This window comes from Ovis aries, chromosome 20 (genome assembly GCF_016772045.2).
Source record: "Ovis aries strain OAR_USU_Benz2616 breed Rambouillet chromosome 20, ARS-UI_Ramb_v3.0, whole genome shotgun sequence".
Taxonomy (NCBI): domain Eukaryota; kingdom Metazoa; phylum Chordata; class Mammalia; order Artiodactyla; family Bovidae; genus Ovis; species Ovis aries.
Window position 1 is genome coordinate 48026333 of NC_056073.1, and position 20031 is coordinate 48046363.

At 49.6% G+C, this 20031-nt stretch overlaps 1 protein-coding gene across 1 annotated transcript in view; it reads left to right on the forward strand.

Moving 5' to 3' along the window:
* Positions 1–20031, forward strand: part of F13A1 (coagulation factor XIII A chain) — a 140787-nt gene that overhangs the window by 99050 nt on the left and 21706 nt on the right. The window contains exons 9-12 of the mRNA XM_004019144.6: positions 1902–2005; positions 3556–3644; positions 13178–13331; positions 18653–18940. Coding sequence (XP_004019193.1) covers positions 1902–2005; positions 3556–3644; positions 13178–13331; positions 18653–18940 — 635 coding nt within the window. The remainder of the gene's footprint in view (positions 1–1901; positions 2006–3555; positions 3645–13177; positions 13332–18652; positions 18941–20031) is intronic.

The following is a 20031-nucleotide window of genomic DNA, read 5'->3' on the forward strand; positions in this document are numbered from 1 at the left end:
TCCCCCAGATATGCAAACGTGCTACCCACCTGCCACAACGAACAGCATACAGGTCGCCAAACACTCTGTGCCTCCACAACTTGGGTTCTTAGTCCTTTTTTGACCTGCTGAGCTCTCATCTGTCTGGGGGACTCAGCTCAAACATCACTTCGGCTGTGAAGTCGTCCCTCCTGCACCCAGGACTTCCCCACTGAGACCCCACTGGCCCCACCTGAACTTGCCCTCAGTCAATTATTGTTAACGTCAGAGAGTTGCCATGTTTGAGCACTCATCCTGCACCAGGTCTTGTTCCAAGTGCCTTAAGCTTCACGCAGAACCTATGAAATGTTCTAACAGTTGGTTTCTGTCTGTCTCTCCTCCTTGATCGTGGAGTTCCTTACGGACAGGAACCTATGCTTTGATCAGGGTGGGGGTCCAGCACGGTGCCTGCTGCATGACGTGTGTGTGTGTGTGTGTGTGTGTGTGTGTGTGTGTGGTGTGTTCAGTCGCTCAGTCGTGTCCGACTCTGTGAGCCCATGGACTCTAGCCAGCCGGGTCCCTCTGTCCATGGGATTCCTTGGGCAAGAATACTGGCGCAGTATTCTTCCTGACCCAGGGATCGAACAAGGGTCTTTCGTGTTTGCCGCGTTGGCAGCAGGATTCTTTACCACTAGCTCCACCTGGGAAGCCAGTGCATGGTGGGTGGTGCGTAGTTAAATAAATGCTTCTGAGCTGAGTCAATCAAAGATGAGCAGGACTCAGAGAGGGCTGGGAACGTGCACGAATCCCTGACACTGAAGGACACTGAGGAAAGGAAGGCTGGTAGCCGGATCCGAAATTCATCAGTGCTATAAACAGAGATGGCTGTAAGTGCCTCACGCCACCGCTAAACTGCTATCACGATCTGAATATTTTCTGTAGTGCCGACAGGTTAATGTGCTCTCATTTGTTCCCGTAATGTCATATAATTTCAGTCTTTCCAAGGATGTAATCACGCGATTCCTGATGATAGCTTATCCCGTGTTCTTGCTTCACAGGTCCCACACTAAGTCTGAAAGTTCTGCAGGGCCCTGAGCTCAGGGGTTGCTCACCTTTGACAAAACGTAAAGAGACACTCCCCTCGGCAACCTTTTCTTCTTGTTGGACAGGAAATGGAAATTCGCCACAATGTTATAGTTTCTAGGCGGATGGTCTAAGCCCATAAACAAAAGCATTTTATTGCTTAATTGTTACAAAAGGCTGTGCTTTTTATAAGTCTTATATATATATATATATATATATATATATATATGTATATGTATATGGAATTCAAAGATACATGTGTTTCGATTTTAATTAACTTGTCTTCTCTACCATGTCTCTTGAGCCCATAGTAAACTCTGTTTCACTAGGCAGCAGACAATGGGTAAGATTGAAACTGTTTAAGGCATTGATTAGAACCTCTCTGGGTGGCCTTAAAGCTGGGGGGAGAGCCATGTGCCACCATGCGAGTGTCCCCCTCCGGGGGTACCAGTGGAAATGGACCTGCCCAGGAAACTTGCGTCCAGATCCTCAGTATGTCTCTGGGAGGCTTCCATTTAGCTTAAACCATTCCAATAATTTATAGGCTTCTGCAGTGGCTCAGCGGTAAAGAACCCGCCTGCAATGCAGGGGACGAAAGAGACACGGGTTTGATTCCTGGGTTGGGAAGATCCCCTGGAGGAAGAAATGGCAACTAGTACAGCAATTATCCTTCAGTTTTAAGAAAAATTTTAATTAAAAAATAAAAAGAAATAAAGAAATGGAAACCCATCCCAGTATTCTTGCCGGGATTTCCAACTTTTTATAGATAGCATATCCGCAGGATTTTTGGTCCCTTTTTGATTTCCTGGAGCACTGACTGTGACGGAAAGTCTAATCTCCCTGGGGTGGTGTTTTCTAAGGAACTACCACTGCTGGAACGAAGCCTGGATGACGAGGCCGGACCTTCCCGTTGGGTTTGGAGGTTGGCAAGTCGTGGACAGCACCCCCCAGGAAAACAGCGATGGTAAGGCTGCAACCTCTCTTTATATTCCTGATCTTTATACTTTGCTTTTATGATTGTGTCTGATGTGTGGGAAACACGCCTGCCTGGTGGAAACCAACATCAGCCGTGTGCTTCCTGGACAAGCACAGCATCAACCCCCCGCCAGTCCGGTTTAATCTCATTTCAATGGCTGTCTTTACTCTGATTACTTTGTAACTTTTAGAGGGGAAAAAAAGCATAAAACTTAACATATATAATTCATTGACTCTTGCTTTGATAAGCAGTTTTGAAGACAAGAGGAAAACTATCTGTGTAAGCACTTTCACTTGGCTATAAAGTATATTTCAGCCCTCCCCGACACACAGTGCTAAGATAGAAGGTGGTGAAGAAAATAACTCAGGAAATAATTACAGATCATTCTTTAAATTGCTGTCTTTTCAGAACCTGATTTCTTTCCAGGTTGTGTGATTTCTTTCAAAGCTTGAGTATGTGGATACTCATCTTCTAACTTACAAACTCTGCTAAGCAGTGGCAGCTATGACACCCACCCCCACCTCCAGATTTTTCATAAGCCTCCATTTTCCTTTAATATGATGATAAAAATCAGTGCTATGGGACACTACTTTTATTTCCCCAGGTATTGATGTAAGAAACTGATGAATTGGCAATTAGATCTGGAATGCATGAAGTGTTAATAATACATCCTTTGATGTACAGCCCTTTGTCTCAAAACACTTACATAACTGTGTCCTGGCCTCTAGTGGGTGGAACAGTTCTTAGAGCTGAGACGACCTTCCCGGGTTATAGTCCTCAAATGAGGCTCAAATGGAATTTTACATTTCCTTCCTTTAAAAAAGATATTGATGTCTGCATATCCGGATATACACAAACATTCATTACATACTCATGAGGGAACATTAGCACAATACTGGATTTTGAGAGAGAGTTCAGCACTTCCTGGTGTTCTGGATTATGTCATGACAAGGTATTTGAGTGACTAACGACAGCTAGCCTCTTAATAACAAGAGAGAGAGTTGGCAAAAATTCAAAACGTTTTGTAAAAGTCAGCTTGGGCCTACTAACTTCCCAAAAGCATGCAGTCCGTGTAGCGTGGCTAGTATCCAGATTCTCCGGTTAAACTTGACATATGCCCACAATGTCTGAAAATGAAAACAAACAGCACAAGTCCTGGGACATGTCACCGTTTCCAGCATTCCAGATGCCACCTCTAACAGGATAAGCCCTATGTCAGCCGACGGCTTAGCCCCCACACGCTTGAGGCTGTTTATAGTTGGAAGAGTAGAGGCAGGAATGGTGTGCCCTTTGCTCTTTTCATGACTTTGGTTTGGGGCTTGCAGAAGCATTTCCACCATGTCCCCCCCTGTTGATGGTGCATGTGGGTGACTCACCCATTCTGGCCATGTAAAGAACTGGGGCTGCATCGGTGATGACCTTGAGGCGCGGTTGCCCCTACAGCCTGCTCAGGGCTGTGACCTATATGCGGACCAGTTCTGTAACTGGAAAGACCCAAAGATGGGGAACTCACACTCTCCTTCCTCTGTGTGGTTCAGGGATGTATCGGTGCGGCCCCGCCTCTGTTCAAGCCATCAAGCACGGCCACGTCTGCTTCCAGTTTGACGCACCCTTCGTTTTTGCAGAGGTGAGTGGAGAGCTGCGGGAAAGCGCCTCCTTCCTCCCCAAGCTCTGAACTCATCAGAGAATGAGGCACTGGGCTGTTAGGTCTCAATTTCCCGGGAACATGGTGTGTGCTTCCTGTTTACACAGTTAAATATGACAGGCACCGTTCCAGCCTCCGGGTGCGACATGCTAAATGCAGTTCTTACTTAACATTTTTCTTCCCTTGATGTTCTGAGATTTCCCCACCTGAAAGCAATCGCTTTAGTCACCTTAGCTTAGGTCTCTGTACCCAGGAAGTAGGTACCAACTGCTCCCAAGAAATTAAGTGACGAAGTGAATCACTCAACTAAAAACTGGTGGAGACGACCCATGAACGGACATGGGAGAGTGCCCTGCTTCACTCAGAGACTAGCCAGCGGCTCACACAAAAGAAAATCCAAACACACCCCGACTGTATTTTTAGTCTGGGAACTCCAGTCCGTTTCCTGCTATTCCAAGCCATCCTCTGCCAGAGGGGACAGAGTAAGCTGTTACAATACGGATGGGAGAAAGCAGATCTGGAACAGAGCTCACTGACAGGTGGCTGGGGACACTTTGGGAAGAGGCTGAAATTCTGGAAGAACTGGGTGGAGGCTGGAAGCAGAGAGGGCAGGTCAAAGGTGCTCCAAAGGAAGCTCTGGAAGTCAGAGTAAATGTAACAAGTACCAGGTAACGGAGAAGGCCAGGTGGGAGGCTGCTGGGGGCAAAGGGGAGGAGCAGAGAAACATAAGAGGCTGAGAGGCAGGACTTATCCTGGGTATGATCTCCCCAGTAAGTGCAGTGAAATACTGTCTATCACTAGGCAATCACTTTGCCTGCCATTTGATGCTCTCAGCAACTCTTTAAAATGGGTGTTATAATTCTTCCCATTTTACAGAAAAGAAAAGTGAGACAAAGAATGATTGCAGAACCTTTCCATGATCATCTAACCAATAAAGAGCAGTGGTAAGATCTAAAGCCAGGCAGGCCCAGGTGCAATCTCTGGGTTGGGAAGATCCCCTGGAGCAGGAAATGGCAACCCATCCAGTATTCTTGCCTGGAAAACGCCATGGACAGAGGAGCCTGGCAGGCTGCGGTCCACAGGGTTGCAAAAAGTCGGAGGCGACTGAGCGAAGCACACACATAGGCACCCAGCCTCACGCTAGTGACCACCACATTCTGCTAGTGTTCTAGAATGAATACATATATATTACTAACGTGCGTCCAGAACTGTGGGAATTAAGAAGCCCGAGTCCTTAAGAAACTTGATTCCTGATGGAGGTAGTGGTACATAAACACAGCAACATTTTAAAAACTACGATGCAAGTGTTGCTAGGGAACCAAAGGTCAAACCAGTGATGTAGGTGATAAATGACCGGCATTCATGTTAATTGGGAAATATGAGCTCAGGCTGCAGCAGAACAGCAGAGGCCACCAGACCCTGTCCTGGGAGAGAGGGTGACCGGGAACAGACACGGACACAGCTGTGCGACGGCCACAGCAGGTCGAGCGGAGCGTCACGGAGCCCACGGAGGGGAGGGCCGGGGATGCTCCCTGGAGGGAGTGGAGCCCGAGCCGAGTCTGGATGCATGACTAGTAGCTATTCCGCTTTCCTGGGGGCTCAGTGGTATCCACCTGCAGTGCTGGAGGTGTGGGTTCAATCCCTGGGTCAGGAAGAGCCCTTGGAGAAGGAAGTGGCAACCCACTCTAGTATTCTTGCCTGGGAAATCTCATGGGCAGAGGAGCCTGACAGGCTACAGTCCGCAAGGTCACAAAACTGAGTGACTGGGCGTGAGCAGACAACACAGTATTCAGGCTAAAGAGGTAAGGAAAAAAAAAAAAAAGCCAGAGGACAGGAGGAACTTCAGACAGAGGAGACAACTTGAGCTTCCAAAAGGTACGTGCAGACAATTAAAAACTGTTCAGGAGCTTGCCTGGCAGTCCAGCGGTTAAGACTAGGAGCTTCCAGTGCGAGGGGGTGTGAGTCTGATCCTTCGTCAGGCGGCTAAGATCCCACATGCCCTGCAGCACGGCCAAGAAAAGATACAAAATGATTAAATAAAAATGAAAACCACCAAGGCTCACGGACAGGGATGTGTCGGGAGGTGTCAGACGATGACAGCTGAAGGGCCAAGACGAGGGGCGTCCTGACCTGAGAGTGGATACGAGAGGCTTCCCAAGGGGGAGGAGAAGGAACGGAGCCTGTTCAGCCCAGGCTGGAGGGGAAGGCCTCTGGGCGGAAGCCCCGGGGCGACCGTGACTTCACTCCTCGCCTGAACCGGGTGAAGGACGACAGGCGGGGAAGGAGAAGGCCGTCCTGGGAAATGTCTCGGAAATAAAATAAGAATAAACACGCAGACCCCAGGACCGAACATGTGAGTTACACGAGAGGGATGATGCCTCTTCCACTGCACCTGCCGTTGCAGTTTCTAGAAGCCTTGGGAGAACAGGCAGACTGCATTCGGAATTTTCACCCGCTGGATTTCATTTTGAGATTTCAAGATTTGTGCGTTCCTCCCCAGCTGCCATCTGATCGTTTCCGATGCCACGAGGACTTCTTAACGGGAAATCACTCTAGAACTCACCAAGCCTTGCGCTTGTAGTTTTATTATGCTTTGTTGCCGCAGAGGAGAGAGGAAGACTCCCTCCAGGAGCACAACGCCCAATAGTTGCTAATGCAAACGCTTTCCGCTGTTATTAAATATAGATCGGGGTGTTGGGAGTGTCATCGGGACCCGCAGATGGTAATTACTCCTCTGTCACTCGATGCAGACTTGTCTGACAGCGCATAGGATTTGTTGCTTTGGTGTGGGCTGGGCTCTGGGGCTGAGCCCTTAGTAAGAGATGCTCCAACGGCTTAAAAGTATGTGAGGAGTGCGCACGCTTTTTTCTCAGGGCTCCTGAAGCAGGACTCCATGCGGGGCGTCGTCTGTGCCTTTAATGAGCGCCTGCATGGCTCAGGTCCCAGAGCACCGTGCTCGCCTCTTCCCGCCTCCTTGCCGCGTCAGCCTGCTTCTCGCCACCCCTGCTACGTCAGCCGGAACGTGCCTGCTCTCGCCTCCCAGCAGGCTGACTTTCTTGGTCGCTCTTGACTCATTTCCGGGCCGGATCAGGCCTCATGCTCGTGGACTAGCCTTTGGTTTTCTCCCTGAGTGGAAGCAGAAGCCGAAACGAGAACTGTGCACAGGAAGCAGCCGCCTCTGTGCTCTTCGCATCTCCGGATTTCTTCCTGGGATCGGGGCTTCTTTCCCTGCCCTCCTCCATTCTCTTGCCCTCAGCCCGCGGTAGGCTTCTTCGGCCTGCTCTGGAGGTTCCCGAAGAGAGCAGAGCAGGCCTCAGCGTCCGGGGCTCCCGTCCCGGTTCCCGGGTCACTAAGCGCTCAGGAGCTGGTGCTTCTCCTCTGGCTCATCTGCTTCTAACTGTGGCCCCTTCACATCATCCCGCCAAACTCACACACACGCACACACACAGTCTCACACACAGACACACTCACACATAGTCTCACACGCACACACTCACACATACTCTCTCACACACATTCACATGCTCGCACACTTACACTCACACACAGACACACTCATACATACTCTCTCACACACACACATACTCTCACACGCACACACAGACACACATAGTTTCTCACATACTCACACATACACACACACTCACACTCATACACACTCTCATTCACACACACACATACACAGGCACACACACACAGACACATTCACACATACACACACACAGACACACAGTTTCTCACACACTCACACATACGCACACTCACACTCATACACACTCACACACACACACATACACAGGCACACACACACACATACAGACACATTCACACATACACACACACAGACTCACAGTTTCTCACACACTCACACATACACACACACACTCACACATACTCTCACACACACATTTACATGCTCACACACTTAAACACACAGACACATTCACACACACACTCTCACATAGACACACTCACACACAGACACACAGACACGTAGTTCCTCACACACACACTCACACATGCACTCTCACACACACATACACATTCTCATACACATTCACATGCTTGCACACTTACACACACTCACACAGACACATTTACACATACACACACTCACACAGACACACACACTCACACAGACACATTTACACATACACACACTCACACAGACACACACACTCACACACACATACAAACACATTCACACACACTCACACAGACACACACACATTCACACACACAGACACACACACACAAAGACACATTCACACATACACACACAGACACACAATTTCTCACACACACATACACACACAGATACACTCACATACACACTCACACATACTCTCACACACATTCACATGGTCGCACACTTACACACACAGACGCATTCACATATACTCTTACATGCACTCACACACTCACACAGACACACAGTCACACACAGACACACACTCACACACAGACACATTCACACACTCACACACACACTCTCACATACACACAGACGCACACACACAGACGCACACATTCTCTCACACACACAGAGACACATTCACACATACTCTCACGCACTCACAGACACACCCACACACATGCACAAGTACTCTCTCACACACATTCACATGCTTGCACACTACACACACACAAACACATTCGCACACTCACACACTCTCACACAGACATACACACACAGAGACACATTCACACATACTCTCACACACACAGACACGTAGTTTCTCACACACTCACACATACACACACTCACACACACAGACACTCACACTCACAGACACACACACACATACACACATTCACATGCTCTCACACACACATACAAACACATTCACACATACTCTCTCACACACACAGAAACACAAACACACAGACACACACATACACAGACACATTCACACATGCACACACACTCTCACATAGACACACTCACACAGACACACATACAGTTTCTCACACACACACATACACTCACACACACAGACACAATCACACACACACACACTTACACTCACACAGAGACATACACATATTTTCACACATTCACATGCTCGCACAATTACACACACACAGACACATTCACACACACAGTCACACACAGACACATTCACACATACCCTCTCACACACTCACAGTCACACAGATACACACACACTGCCTCACACACTCACACACACACACCCCTTCCCTCCTGGCACCGAGCTGGTTCTTGCAGAAGTGACGGGCCCCTTGGGGTCACCGTCGCCACCCCATGGCTCCAGCAGCCGCGCCTCCCCTAGTCTGGGGCCGGCAGTTCTCTGGACTCAGACTGTCCAACAGCTCCTCTGCCGATTCTTTGGTCTCAGTTCAAGGTTGTTTATTTCGCTGCTGGTTATTAGATGCAGTCCATTTGGGGATATCTCAAAATAATTCACCCGTTCATTCAAATCACATATAAAACTCTGGAATCATCTTGGTTTCTCTTTCTAACCTCCCTTAAGCATTTTGCAAGAAATACCTTCCAATTATCCCAGATCCAGGCATGCCTGCGCCTCCATCATGACCCTCTGAGCTCTGCACAGCTCTGAGATCTGGGACATCACGTCCTAAGTCACTTCTTCCTCCTTGTTTGCCCCTCTGCAGTTTACTCTCCACAGAGCAGCCAGAATTACGCTTTAAAATGTAAATAAAAACATGCCATTCCCTTGCCCCAAACCTTTGAATGGATTCCCATCACCTTTACCATTAAGCATAAATCTTTTTAAGATTCTATGTGATCTGGCCCCAGGTTTCCCCTCCACCCCCATCCCTTGCTTGTTTCTCTCCAGCCACATAGACCCCCATGCTCTTCTGGAAACATCAAACACACTCTTTTATCAGTCTTCACACAGACCGTTCCTTTGGCCATGAAAGCTCTTGTCCCACCCTCTGGCTCTCTTTGCATGTTCTGCAGCCTTGCTGCATCCAGGTCTCTGCTCAGCCCACCTCCGTAAAGAGACCTCCACTCCCCACATCTCCCACATGAAGCATCCCTACCCATCCCGCTGGTTCTGCTCTTCTCTGACTTAGTGGTATCATTTCCCTCCCTTCTATAACATAAGTTCCTCGGAGATAGGATCTGCTGGACTCTCGTTGCTGAAAGCAGGGTCTGGCACACAGAGGCCACCAGTAAATACATGAGTGAATAAAAGAAACAAGAGCCTGTGCATGGTGCACTGCTGAGAAGAGGATCTCAGAGAGATGGGCCAGATGGCGCCTTCACGCGCGGGCAGCCCTGGTGGGAGAGGAGCTCACGTATGCAGCCCAGGCCGCACACACAGGAGCCCCTACCGGAAGGAGGAAGGCAAGCACAGGGTGGATGTCTGGCAGTTGTGCCAGGAAGGCTCCCAGACAGGCAGGCACCCACTGCCCCCCAAGCCCGTGAGCCCTGGGAGCACCACCACCTTCCGTGCCCCACCTGCGATGCAGCTACCTCCACCTGGGAACAGACAGGCAGAGCAGACTCTGTCCTGGGTCCTGAAAGCAAGGGCCTCCACCGTGAGCGGTGAGAAGTGCACACACCTTTACAGTCCGTGGACACAGGCGGCAGTTTGCAGAGGGGCCCCTCTAGCCTGAGGACCCGGCCCATCCTAGCTGAGGCCCCCGGGTGCTGAAACATCCAAATACATCCTCATATTGGTCTTTACACATACTGCTCCTCCTACTAGGAAAGTCAAGTGTTAGTCACTCAGTCATGTCTGATTCTTTCAGATCCCATGGACCATATAGCCTGCCAGGCTCCTCTGTCCATGGAATTTTCCAGGCAAGAATACTGGAGTGGGTAACCATTTCCTTCTCCAGGGGATCTTCGTGACCCAGGGATGGAACCCAGGTCTCCTGCATTGCAGGCAGATGCTTTACCGTCTGAGCCACCGGGAAAGCTCTCCCATTACTCCCCACTCCACTTTGGAAGAGCCTGTGTTGTGTGACCATCGCCCTTCAAATCTGTGTGCAGGACTAGATGGTCTCTAAGACTCCTTTCCACTCAGAAGAAATTAAACATAGGACGTTCACAGGTGGTTCTGATCTACTTGCCAACCTTGCAAGGAAGGTATAATTAAACCCAGGCTCAGAGACATTCAGTCACTTGCCCGAAATCACACAGCCTGGGTCCAATATTTCTCCCACTTGTGACTGTCCTCCCGTGGAGATGCAACTGGTCTTGGATAAACTTTCTAGGCTCCTCGGTGCTTCTCATGTGCAGTCAGGGTGGAGAGCCACCACACTAGTGGCTAAGACTGAGGAGAAAGCTTGCAGATGTCTCCTGGAAAGAATCCTTTCCCTCCAGCATGCGCAGAAGTCACTTCATGCGTGAGTTTCTCCTCTCCTTTTCCCACAAGGGCTGGCCTGAGGTTTCAGCTGACAGAATCACCGCTGACCCTGACTTCAGCCACGATATTAAAAGATGCTTGCTCCCTGGGAGGAAAACTATGACCGAGGTTTTTCACAGACAGTGTATTAAAAAGCAGAGACGTCACATTGCTGACAAAGGTCCATATTGTCACAGCTATGATTTTTCCCATAGTCATGTACGAATGTGAAAGTTGGGCCATAAAGAAGGCTGAGCACCGAGGAATTGATGCTTTTGAGCTGTGGTGCTGGAGAAGACTCTTGAGAGTCCCTTGAATAGCAAGGAGATGAAGCCAGTCAATCCCAAAGGAAATCAACCCTGAATATTCATTGGAAGGACTGATGCTGAAGCTGAAGCTCCAGTACTTTGGCTGCTTGATGAGAAGAGCCTACTCATTGGAAAAGACCCTGATGCTGGGAAAGGTTGAAGGCGAGCAAGAGATGGTGAAAGATGGGGAAGGCTGGTGTGTTGCAGTCCATGGGGTTGCAGAGTTGGACATGACTTAGCGACTGAACAACAACGAAAAATTTCCTAAGCTTTGCTCAAGGGAACATAAGGATCTAGCCACTTCCACATGCAGCCTTGTCTCCCTGGAAAGCTGGAAGCAGCCGTAAGGGCTGTTGATTAAGAAGAGCTTTGTCATCATTGCTGCTGTCTCTTGCAGCTGAGGAGGGAGCAGTCTGTGCCTGCGTGGCCTCCTCCGGGGGAAGCTTGAAGCTCTCAGGAAGCTCATTTAAAGTTTCCTTAAACTTTTTTGCCCAAAATGAGAAATACTCCTCAGGTGTCTGCTCGGTCTGCTCCCGTCCTGATTCCTGATTGGACTTTAGTCTGTCACGCCATGTGCCAAGCACCGCCAAGCCCTGGGCACTGCCTGGAGGAGCAGGGCCCGCGCCTTCATCCTCAGAAATCTGAGGCAGTGCAGGACCACCCGGACCCCAGCCTGGGACCTCTACTGCGTGGTGCGGTGGTCCTGGGGGGTCAGGCAGGAGAGGCGGTGTCCTGTGATAATCCAGCAAACAAATATGGGCCCCTCAGTGGGAAGGTCAGGCTGTGTGCTCAGACCACCCTGGGTGAAGATCAGGGCCTGTGCGATGCCCACCCAGGGGAAGAGTCGGGGCGTGTGCCATGGGCCTGCACCCACCCACGTGTGCAATTCTTCTCCACCACCTCCCCGTGTCTGTGTGACCACAAACACTCTGCTGACCCTCTGACTCGTAGCACCTCATCTGTAAAGCAGAGATAATAGGACCTACTCACAGGATTGTTGTGGTGGGGTTTAAATTAAATCATTTAAAATGTCCTGAAACACTATGGGTCAATAAATGTTGATTGCTTACTTTCCCCTGGGCAGAAATCAGACTTCTTGTAAATTCGGAAATTTGTGAGAAAGTAGAGAAAAGTTGCTCTCTTAAACCTCATCTTTAACCTCATCAAGTTTCCCAATACCTGGTAATGATCGTTGCATTTTACTTGATTTTGATGTTTACTAATCTAAGTGAGAATCATATCCACATAGATTTTACCTCGCTCAGTCCCAAAGTGTTCCTATGAAACTGGCAGAGCCAGTGTAATCATTTTCATTTTCTGGAAGCAGGAATGAGGTTCCGAGGGTAAGGTGTGTACTAACAGCACACACCCGAGATCAGAGCCCACGTTCCCTGCAGTTGATCCCAGGCTTTGTAGCTGCTGGTCTCTCTGCCTATCATGGGCTTCCTTCTCTCCGTTTATTTAATTATTTTAAGCTTTAATGGGGTAAAATTGATATTCAGAATGCAGACATTTAGTGTATACATCTTGATGGGTTTGAACATATACATATACCCGGAAAAAAAATATTTCCCAGAAGCCACCCAGCTGACTGCCTCTCCTCTCTAGAAGTAGGTCACTCCATTACTGTCAGCTTAAAAGAAGCTCGAGAAAGAGAGTAACAGACAGGGCGCTTTCCGTTCTGCCTTAGGAGGTAGAATTTGCCAGCAAGAAAAAGGAGTGAAAGAAATGGTTGGTGCTTGAAATGACTTAGCACGGTGGATAATGTCATCTGCAGGGCTCTTAGACGCTACACTGTTGAGAGTTAGAGATTTTGGTGACGAGGACATTTGACGATGGCTAATGGGCTCCTCTCGTTTTTTAGGTCAACAGTGACCTTGTTTACATTACAGCTAAGAAAGATGGCACTCATGTGGTTGAAACCCTTGATACCACCCACATTGGGAAATTAATTGTGACCAAAGAAATTGGAGGAGATGGCATAAAGGACATCACGGACACCTACAAATTCCAGGAAGGTAAGCTGCTGCAGTCACACGAGGATCTCTCTGCCCGTGTCACTGTGAGAGTCACCGTCACCGTGAAATGCGTCCCGGAGAAGGCGTGGCCTTTCGCGGCATTCGAAAGTTAGAACCCTCACACCCACAATGCTTCATTTCATTTTTGTTTTACTTGCTGTTGGCTTTGAGGAGAATTCCCCTTTAGTGGCTTCTGAAATGACTGGTTTAAAGTCACATCTATTTAACAGAATATAGAATGCATTCTTATTCATAAAAATATGAAAGAATCTTAATTTTAATCTTAATAGAAATCATTACATAACTAATATAATTTTAGTTCAATGATGAATTTTAAATAACGATTCACAGTTGTTTTCTCTTGGTGTTGTTTAGTCGCTAAGCTGTGTCTGACTCTTTGCGACCCCGTGGACTGTAGCCCACCAGACTCCTCTGTCTATGAGATTCTCCAGGCAAGAAGACTGGAGTGCGTAGCCATTTCCTCCTCCAGGGGATCTTCCCGCCCCAGGGATGGAACCCACGTCTCCTGCGTTGTCAGGCAGATTCTTTACCACTGAGCCACCTGGGAAGCCCTCACATTCGTTTAGAGCCTTGCAAGCTTTCTTCACATGCATTGTTTCATTGAAGTATCTCGGAAATTCCTTGATAGGAAGTATAGGGAATATAAATGGTGGTAGATAATATAAACTGAATAGGCCATGACAACTTCACTAATTAGGGCCAATTAGGTCGAAGTCCTGCTTCAACCATAAAGCAGTGCTAGGGTGGCTTTGTTAACCTTTGGTGTGCGGAGTGTCTCACGCAGCACAGCTGAGTCCAGCCCCGTCTCAGTCACTGCTGAGTGTCTACTGTGCGCCTGAAACTGGGCTTGGTACTGGGCACCCCCACAGTGAGAAGGACCCAGCTTCTGTTTCCGGCCAAGCAATACGTTCATTCTGCTGAGGGGGTTTTGGAAACAAAAAGGGACGCTCAGTCCAACCAGGAGATTCAGAAAAAGCAAAGCCCGATCAGAGAAGTCACGGACCTCAGTTAAAGGAAACTGGACTCAGGCTTCTAGAAAATGGGAACATGATAAAGGCATGGGGTGTGAAACAGCAAGTGTGTTCAGGGTCCTGCAGGTAAAGAATCCACCCACAATGCAGGAGACTCGGGTTCGATCCCTGGGTCAGGAAGATCCTCTGGAGAAGGAAATGGCAACCCACTCCAGTATCCTTGCCTGGAAAATCTCATGGACAGAGGAGCGAGGCGGGCCACAGTCCATGGGGTTGCAAAAAAGTCGACATGACTTAGCAACTAAACAACAAGGCGTTACTAATGCACCAGGCTCAGAGCGCCCAGAGGCTGGAGCGCAAGTTCCCCAAGGTCAGTCGTGGACAGGAGGTGAAGGAGCTTGGGGGTGTTGATGGGGACATGGAATATATGCTACCAATGATTCGCCACCAGAGCTTCTTAGGAATGGCATTTATTTTAGTGAATGGATAAAAAATGAAGAGTAATTAGCATATACCTAAACATTCATCAGTATTCCTGAAATGCTGAGTGCAGAATGCGTTTTAAATATTTTAGATCCTCTCCCTACTCTTGTTTACAAAAGCAATTTGCACTATAAAGAGAAAGTTTGCTGAATTGAGAACTCTTCTGCATAGTATTAGAAATGCAGGATTTGTGTCACCTGAAGCAGTGAATTTGTGCTGTGCTCCTGAAACGGTTAGTTCTTCTCTTCTGCTGGCTCTCATTCACTGCACAACAGATACAAAAGATTTTTTCTTTTTGGCTTTTTTTTTTTTTCTAAAAAGAGTGTTTTTAAGAACATAAACACAGTGAAACAGAACAGATGAGCAATGCCCTTTCGTGATAGAGTGTCAGGCGGAAAGGCTCGGAAAGGAAAAGCAGCCCACGGAAGACGTGAACGAAACTGGCTGCAACACTCACTCGCTCATTCATTCTTGCTTCCAGCAACTGGCTGTTAACCGCCCACCATGTCCCCAGCACTGTGTCCCCCTGGAGACTCCCACAGCCCTGTCTCCCATCTAAGGGAGAGACGGGCGGGAAGCGAGCCCCCACCTTGCCGGGTGGAGGGTGCCCAGGACAGGGGTGGATGAACAGATGCCCGGCGACCATGGGGGACGTTAGCGGTGGACTGTATTCCTTGTGTTGTATGCATGTCCTTGTAGCTTATTTTATACATAACGGTTTGGACTTTTTAATCTCCTGCTCCATGCTGCCCCTCCCCCTCCTAGTTGTCACAAAGCAACAAGTACTGGGAAAAGGAAAGAAGACCAGGTCATGTGTTAGTGAGAGACGAGGGGACCAGGGTCATGGAATTAGGGGGCACCCTGAGAAGCTGACATTTGAGCTAAGATCCAAACGATGAGAAGAGGCTTCGTCAGACATAAAGAGGACTCTCATGACACCCAGGTCACGAGGAGGTGGTTTTGACCTTGGTTCTGAGCCACAGGAGGGCTGTAGGAAACGGGATCTGGCTCTAGATCATTCCCTCAGCCCCCAGCTCATGGCCCTGCGTTATGTGCGACATCAGAGCACAGAACAGAAGTGCAGAGAGCAGGCGTTCTGCCCGACTGGGGAGGCCCTGCGACTCCTGCCTCCTCCCTGGGCCTGCGCTTCCTGGCAATGCCAGCCTGCCTCACTGCTCACAGGGACGAGCTGGTCCCCAGAAAGAAGCCAGAGCTTCCTCCATTCGTGACCCACAGTGAAGTCCCTCCTGGTGCCCGAAGCGTCCGCCGCCCCCCCACCCCACTCGGTCGGCTCAGCCCTTCCCCGTAGAGGCAGCTCTCTGCCCAAGACCACGCTCCCACTGCTGGTGCTCACCTCCTGCGTTCTGCCTAAATGCGCATTTGGTGCCCGTCCAAAGCGATAATCATTAATGCTCTCTGTCTTGGGCAGCTCTCTGCCAGATGCTTTCTGCTAAAATACTTCACTGCACTTTGCTTGTCACGGCCCCTCTTCCCTTTAGAATTATCTCCCTCTTATCGATTGTAAACATGTGCCCTAGCCAATGCTTGTCCTGGACCAGTTGTTTCTGGCTCATTCTTGCAGTCTTGACAAGCAGGGAAATTGCTAACACACACACACACACACACACGGAGAGAAATATACATTCACTTGGTTGGCAACACCTGCTGGCATTTTCTCTGTCTCTGAAAGATCCTGGAATCTTCCGACTCTTATGCACGTCCTGCCTCTAAACCACCCACCAACCCTGCCACACAAGGAAACTGATGGTAGTAATGGCGCCTGCTTTGCAGAGTCGTTCTGAGGATGAGATGAGATAGCACACAACGTACACTTGCCACAACACTCGTCACAGTTGTTGTTGTTCAGCCAGTTGTTGTTGTTCAGCCACTGAGTGGTGCCTGACTCTTTGCGACCCCATGGACTGCAGCATGCAGGCCTCCCTGTCCCTCACCGTCTCCCAGAGTTTGCTCAAACTCATGCGCATTGAGTTGGTGATGCCATCCAACCATCTCACCCACGTCATCCCCTTCTCCTCCTGCCTTCAATCTTTCCCAGCATCAGGGTCTTTTCCAATGAGTTGGCTCTTCATATCAGGTGGCCAAGGGGTTGGCGCTTCAGCTTCAGCATCAGTCCTTCCAGTGAATATTCAGAGTTGATTTCCTTTAGGATTGACTGGTTTGATCTCCTTGCAGTCCAAGGGACTCTCAAGAGTCTTCTCCAACACCACAGTTCAAAAGCATCAATTCTTCAACGCTCAGCTTCTTCATGGCCCAGCTCTCACATCCATGCATGGCTACTGGAAAAACCATAGCTTTGACTAGACGGACCTTTGTCTGCAAAGTGCTGTCTCTGCTACCTGTCAGGGTTAGCTCTTAATGATAACTGTTATCATCACTGATTGACCTCTTCATCTCCGTTGCATTTCATTGTTAAGTCAAGTGGGAGAACACAGCTTAAAAGTTAATGTAACTATAAACGTCAGCATTCTTATTTCACAGTGAGTCTTCTTTTGCTAGCCACTGGCAGGACTAGCTTCTGGTTTTGGTTTTTCTAGGTTTATATTATTTATTTGTGCATCTTCATTGCTGGCTTTCTCCAGTTGCAGAGAGCAAGGGCTCCTCTCTTAGCTGTGGCCTCTCCTGTTCTGAAGCGGAGGCTGTAGCACATGGATTCAGCAGTGTGGCACGCAGGCTTAGTTGCTCCAAGGCGTGTGGAATCCTCCCAACCCAGGGATCGAATTCACGTCTTCTGCACTGGCGTGTGAATTCTTATCCACTGAGCCAGCAGGGAAGCCCCAGGATGAGTTTCTACAAGCCAAAGAATTTGCCTCTGTGTCACACATGCACTGAGATACGTCCAGAGGAAGCCAGACAGTAAAGAGTGTTGAGGAGGGTCAGCCCAGCCGGGAGTCACCAGCAGTAGCCCTGAGCCCGCCGTGTACCTCCTCAGCTCCCCACGTGCATAGAGCCGCTTTGTGATTCTTCCATCTCTCACTCTGTTCCCATCTCTCCCACTGCCACCACTTTGGAAACCCTACTTAAGACATTTTCCTGTAAACAGCACACACGTCTCAAACTCCCCCACCAGATACCAAAAGATGTCCCTCAAAAAAGATGTATTCGGTGTCAGATGAGTTTGGGAAACCTTGTGTGAAAGTAAATAATTCTCAAGACGTCCCTGGTGGTCCAGCGGGTTAAGACTCTGCCTTCCGTTGCAGGGGTGAGGGTTCAATTCTTGGTCGGGGAGCTGAGATCTCACGTGCCTCGGGGCCAAAAATCAAAACATTAAACAGAAGCAACATTGTAAGAAATTCAGTAAAGACTTTAAAAAAAATAGCCTTAAAATAACCAGCCAGGGGGCGGGTGAGCAGGAGCACGCGGGAGAGGCCCAGGCGGAAGGAGACACGAGGAAGAGAGATCTCGCCGGGCAGACCCCTGAATGGGAGAAAACTCCTGTTGCAGACGGCAAGAGGCAAGATGCAACTGCTCCAGCGGTGTGGCTAGGAATCTGGGAGGGAAACAAATAGATTCCACAGTGTGAGAGTTAGGTTCTGCCTGATGAGCCCTGAAACAGTGGCCGTGGAAAAACAACCCGTAGAGCAAGCTCTGTAGCAACCTCTTTTCAGGTAGATTGAACCCAGCGGTCCGGGCAGGTTGACTCTCCGGGAACTTGACTTTGCAGAATTCATAACATAGGATGATGAAGATCCCCATAAAGGGAAGCCGTGTGGCTTGTAGAGGCAACCCAGCAAGTCCAGCACGTGTACCCGCAGCCCTCTCTTCATTAGGGTGACTTTCTCGTGGGTGGCTGGTGTTCCTTTGTCCTCATCTCTGCACCTCTCCTAGGTCAAGAAGAAGAGAGGCTGGCCCTGGAAACCGCCCTGATGTATGGGGCAAAAAAGGCCCGCAACACAGAGGGCGTCCTCAAATCCAGGTCTGATGTCCACATGAACTTCGAAGTAGAGAACGCCGTGCTGGGCAGGGACTTGAAGGTCATCATCACCTTCCGGAACAACGGCTCCACGCGCTACACTGTCGCAGCCTATCTCTCCGGCAACATCAGCTTCTACACCGGGGTCTCCAAGGCGGAATTCAAGAACGAGACCTTCAATGTGACCCTGGAGCCCTTGTCCTGTAAGTTGACAGGGGGGTCTGCTCCCTCCAGGATGTGGGAAGAACACCGCACCCACCACGGGTTGTTGATTCACCCCACCACCGCGCCCACCCCCCCGACACACACACAAACCTTTATTTAGTGCCTGTGAGTCCAGGTATTATTTTGTGCTGGAGACATAGCAGAGTTGCTCATGGAGTTGATGGTCTCCTGGAGGAAAGATGGGGCCTGGACAGGAAACAAGCGAACAAGCGAATATACACGGTTCTGCATGGAATAGGAAAACACGGAGCGGGGTAAGGAAGACAAGAAGTGCCGGTAAGGGGCGGGTGGCCAGGGAAAGCCTCTCTGACAGGGTGATGTTTCACAGAAACCGAACAGAAGGGAAAGAGCTTTCCAGCCAGGAAAAAAAAAAGAGAGAGCGCGAAGGCCCTGAGGCCAGGGCTTGTGTGCTGGGTTCATGAGCAGCAAGGGGATGAGGGTCGGGAACAAAGGCATCAAGAGAAGGACGGGGGCTACCAACCAGGCAAAGACCTGCGGGACTCTGTGAGCACTTCAGTTTTGACTCCAGTGAGCTGCAGGGCCACTAGAGGGTTTTGAGAAGAAGCGTGCCCTGGTCCAACTTGGGTTTGAAAGATCACTCTGGCTGCTGTGTTGAGAACAGACCACGGGGGCAAGGAGCTGAGCTTTCGGAGTAGTTACGATGCTCTTGCAACAGTTCTGAGAGAGTCGGTGGTGAGGGTGAGCGAGGCGCTGAGAGCCGTCCGGTCTGCGCGTGTTCCGAAGGCTGAGCTCTCAGGACCGGCTGACCGGTTGGGTGCGTGACGTGAGAGAAGGAGGCTGTGGAGGAGACTAAACGAGATGATATATACGGAAGGCTTTCTGCGGGTAGGCTGCCAGTACGTGCTAACTTTCAACATGTTCACACTTCGGGAAACCAAGGCCTGAAAAGGTGAGCGGACAGGTTCGAGGCCACACAGAGAGCAGTACCAGAAGCCTCACGCCATTCAGACAGGGATGGTGAGCCAGCTCCAGGCATCGCTGGGCCCTAAGGGGGCTAGTTCCTGTTGCCTGGGGTCCCGCGACCCCTCAGTCCCCCAGACCAGGAACT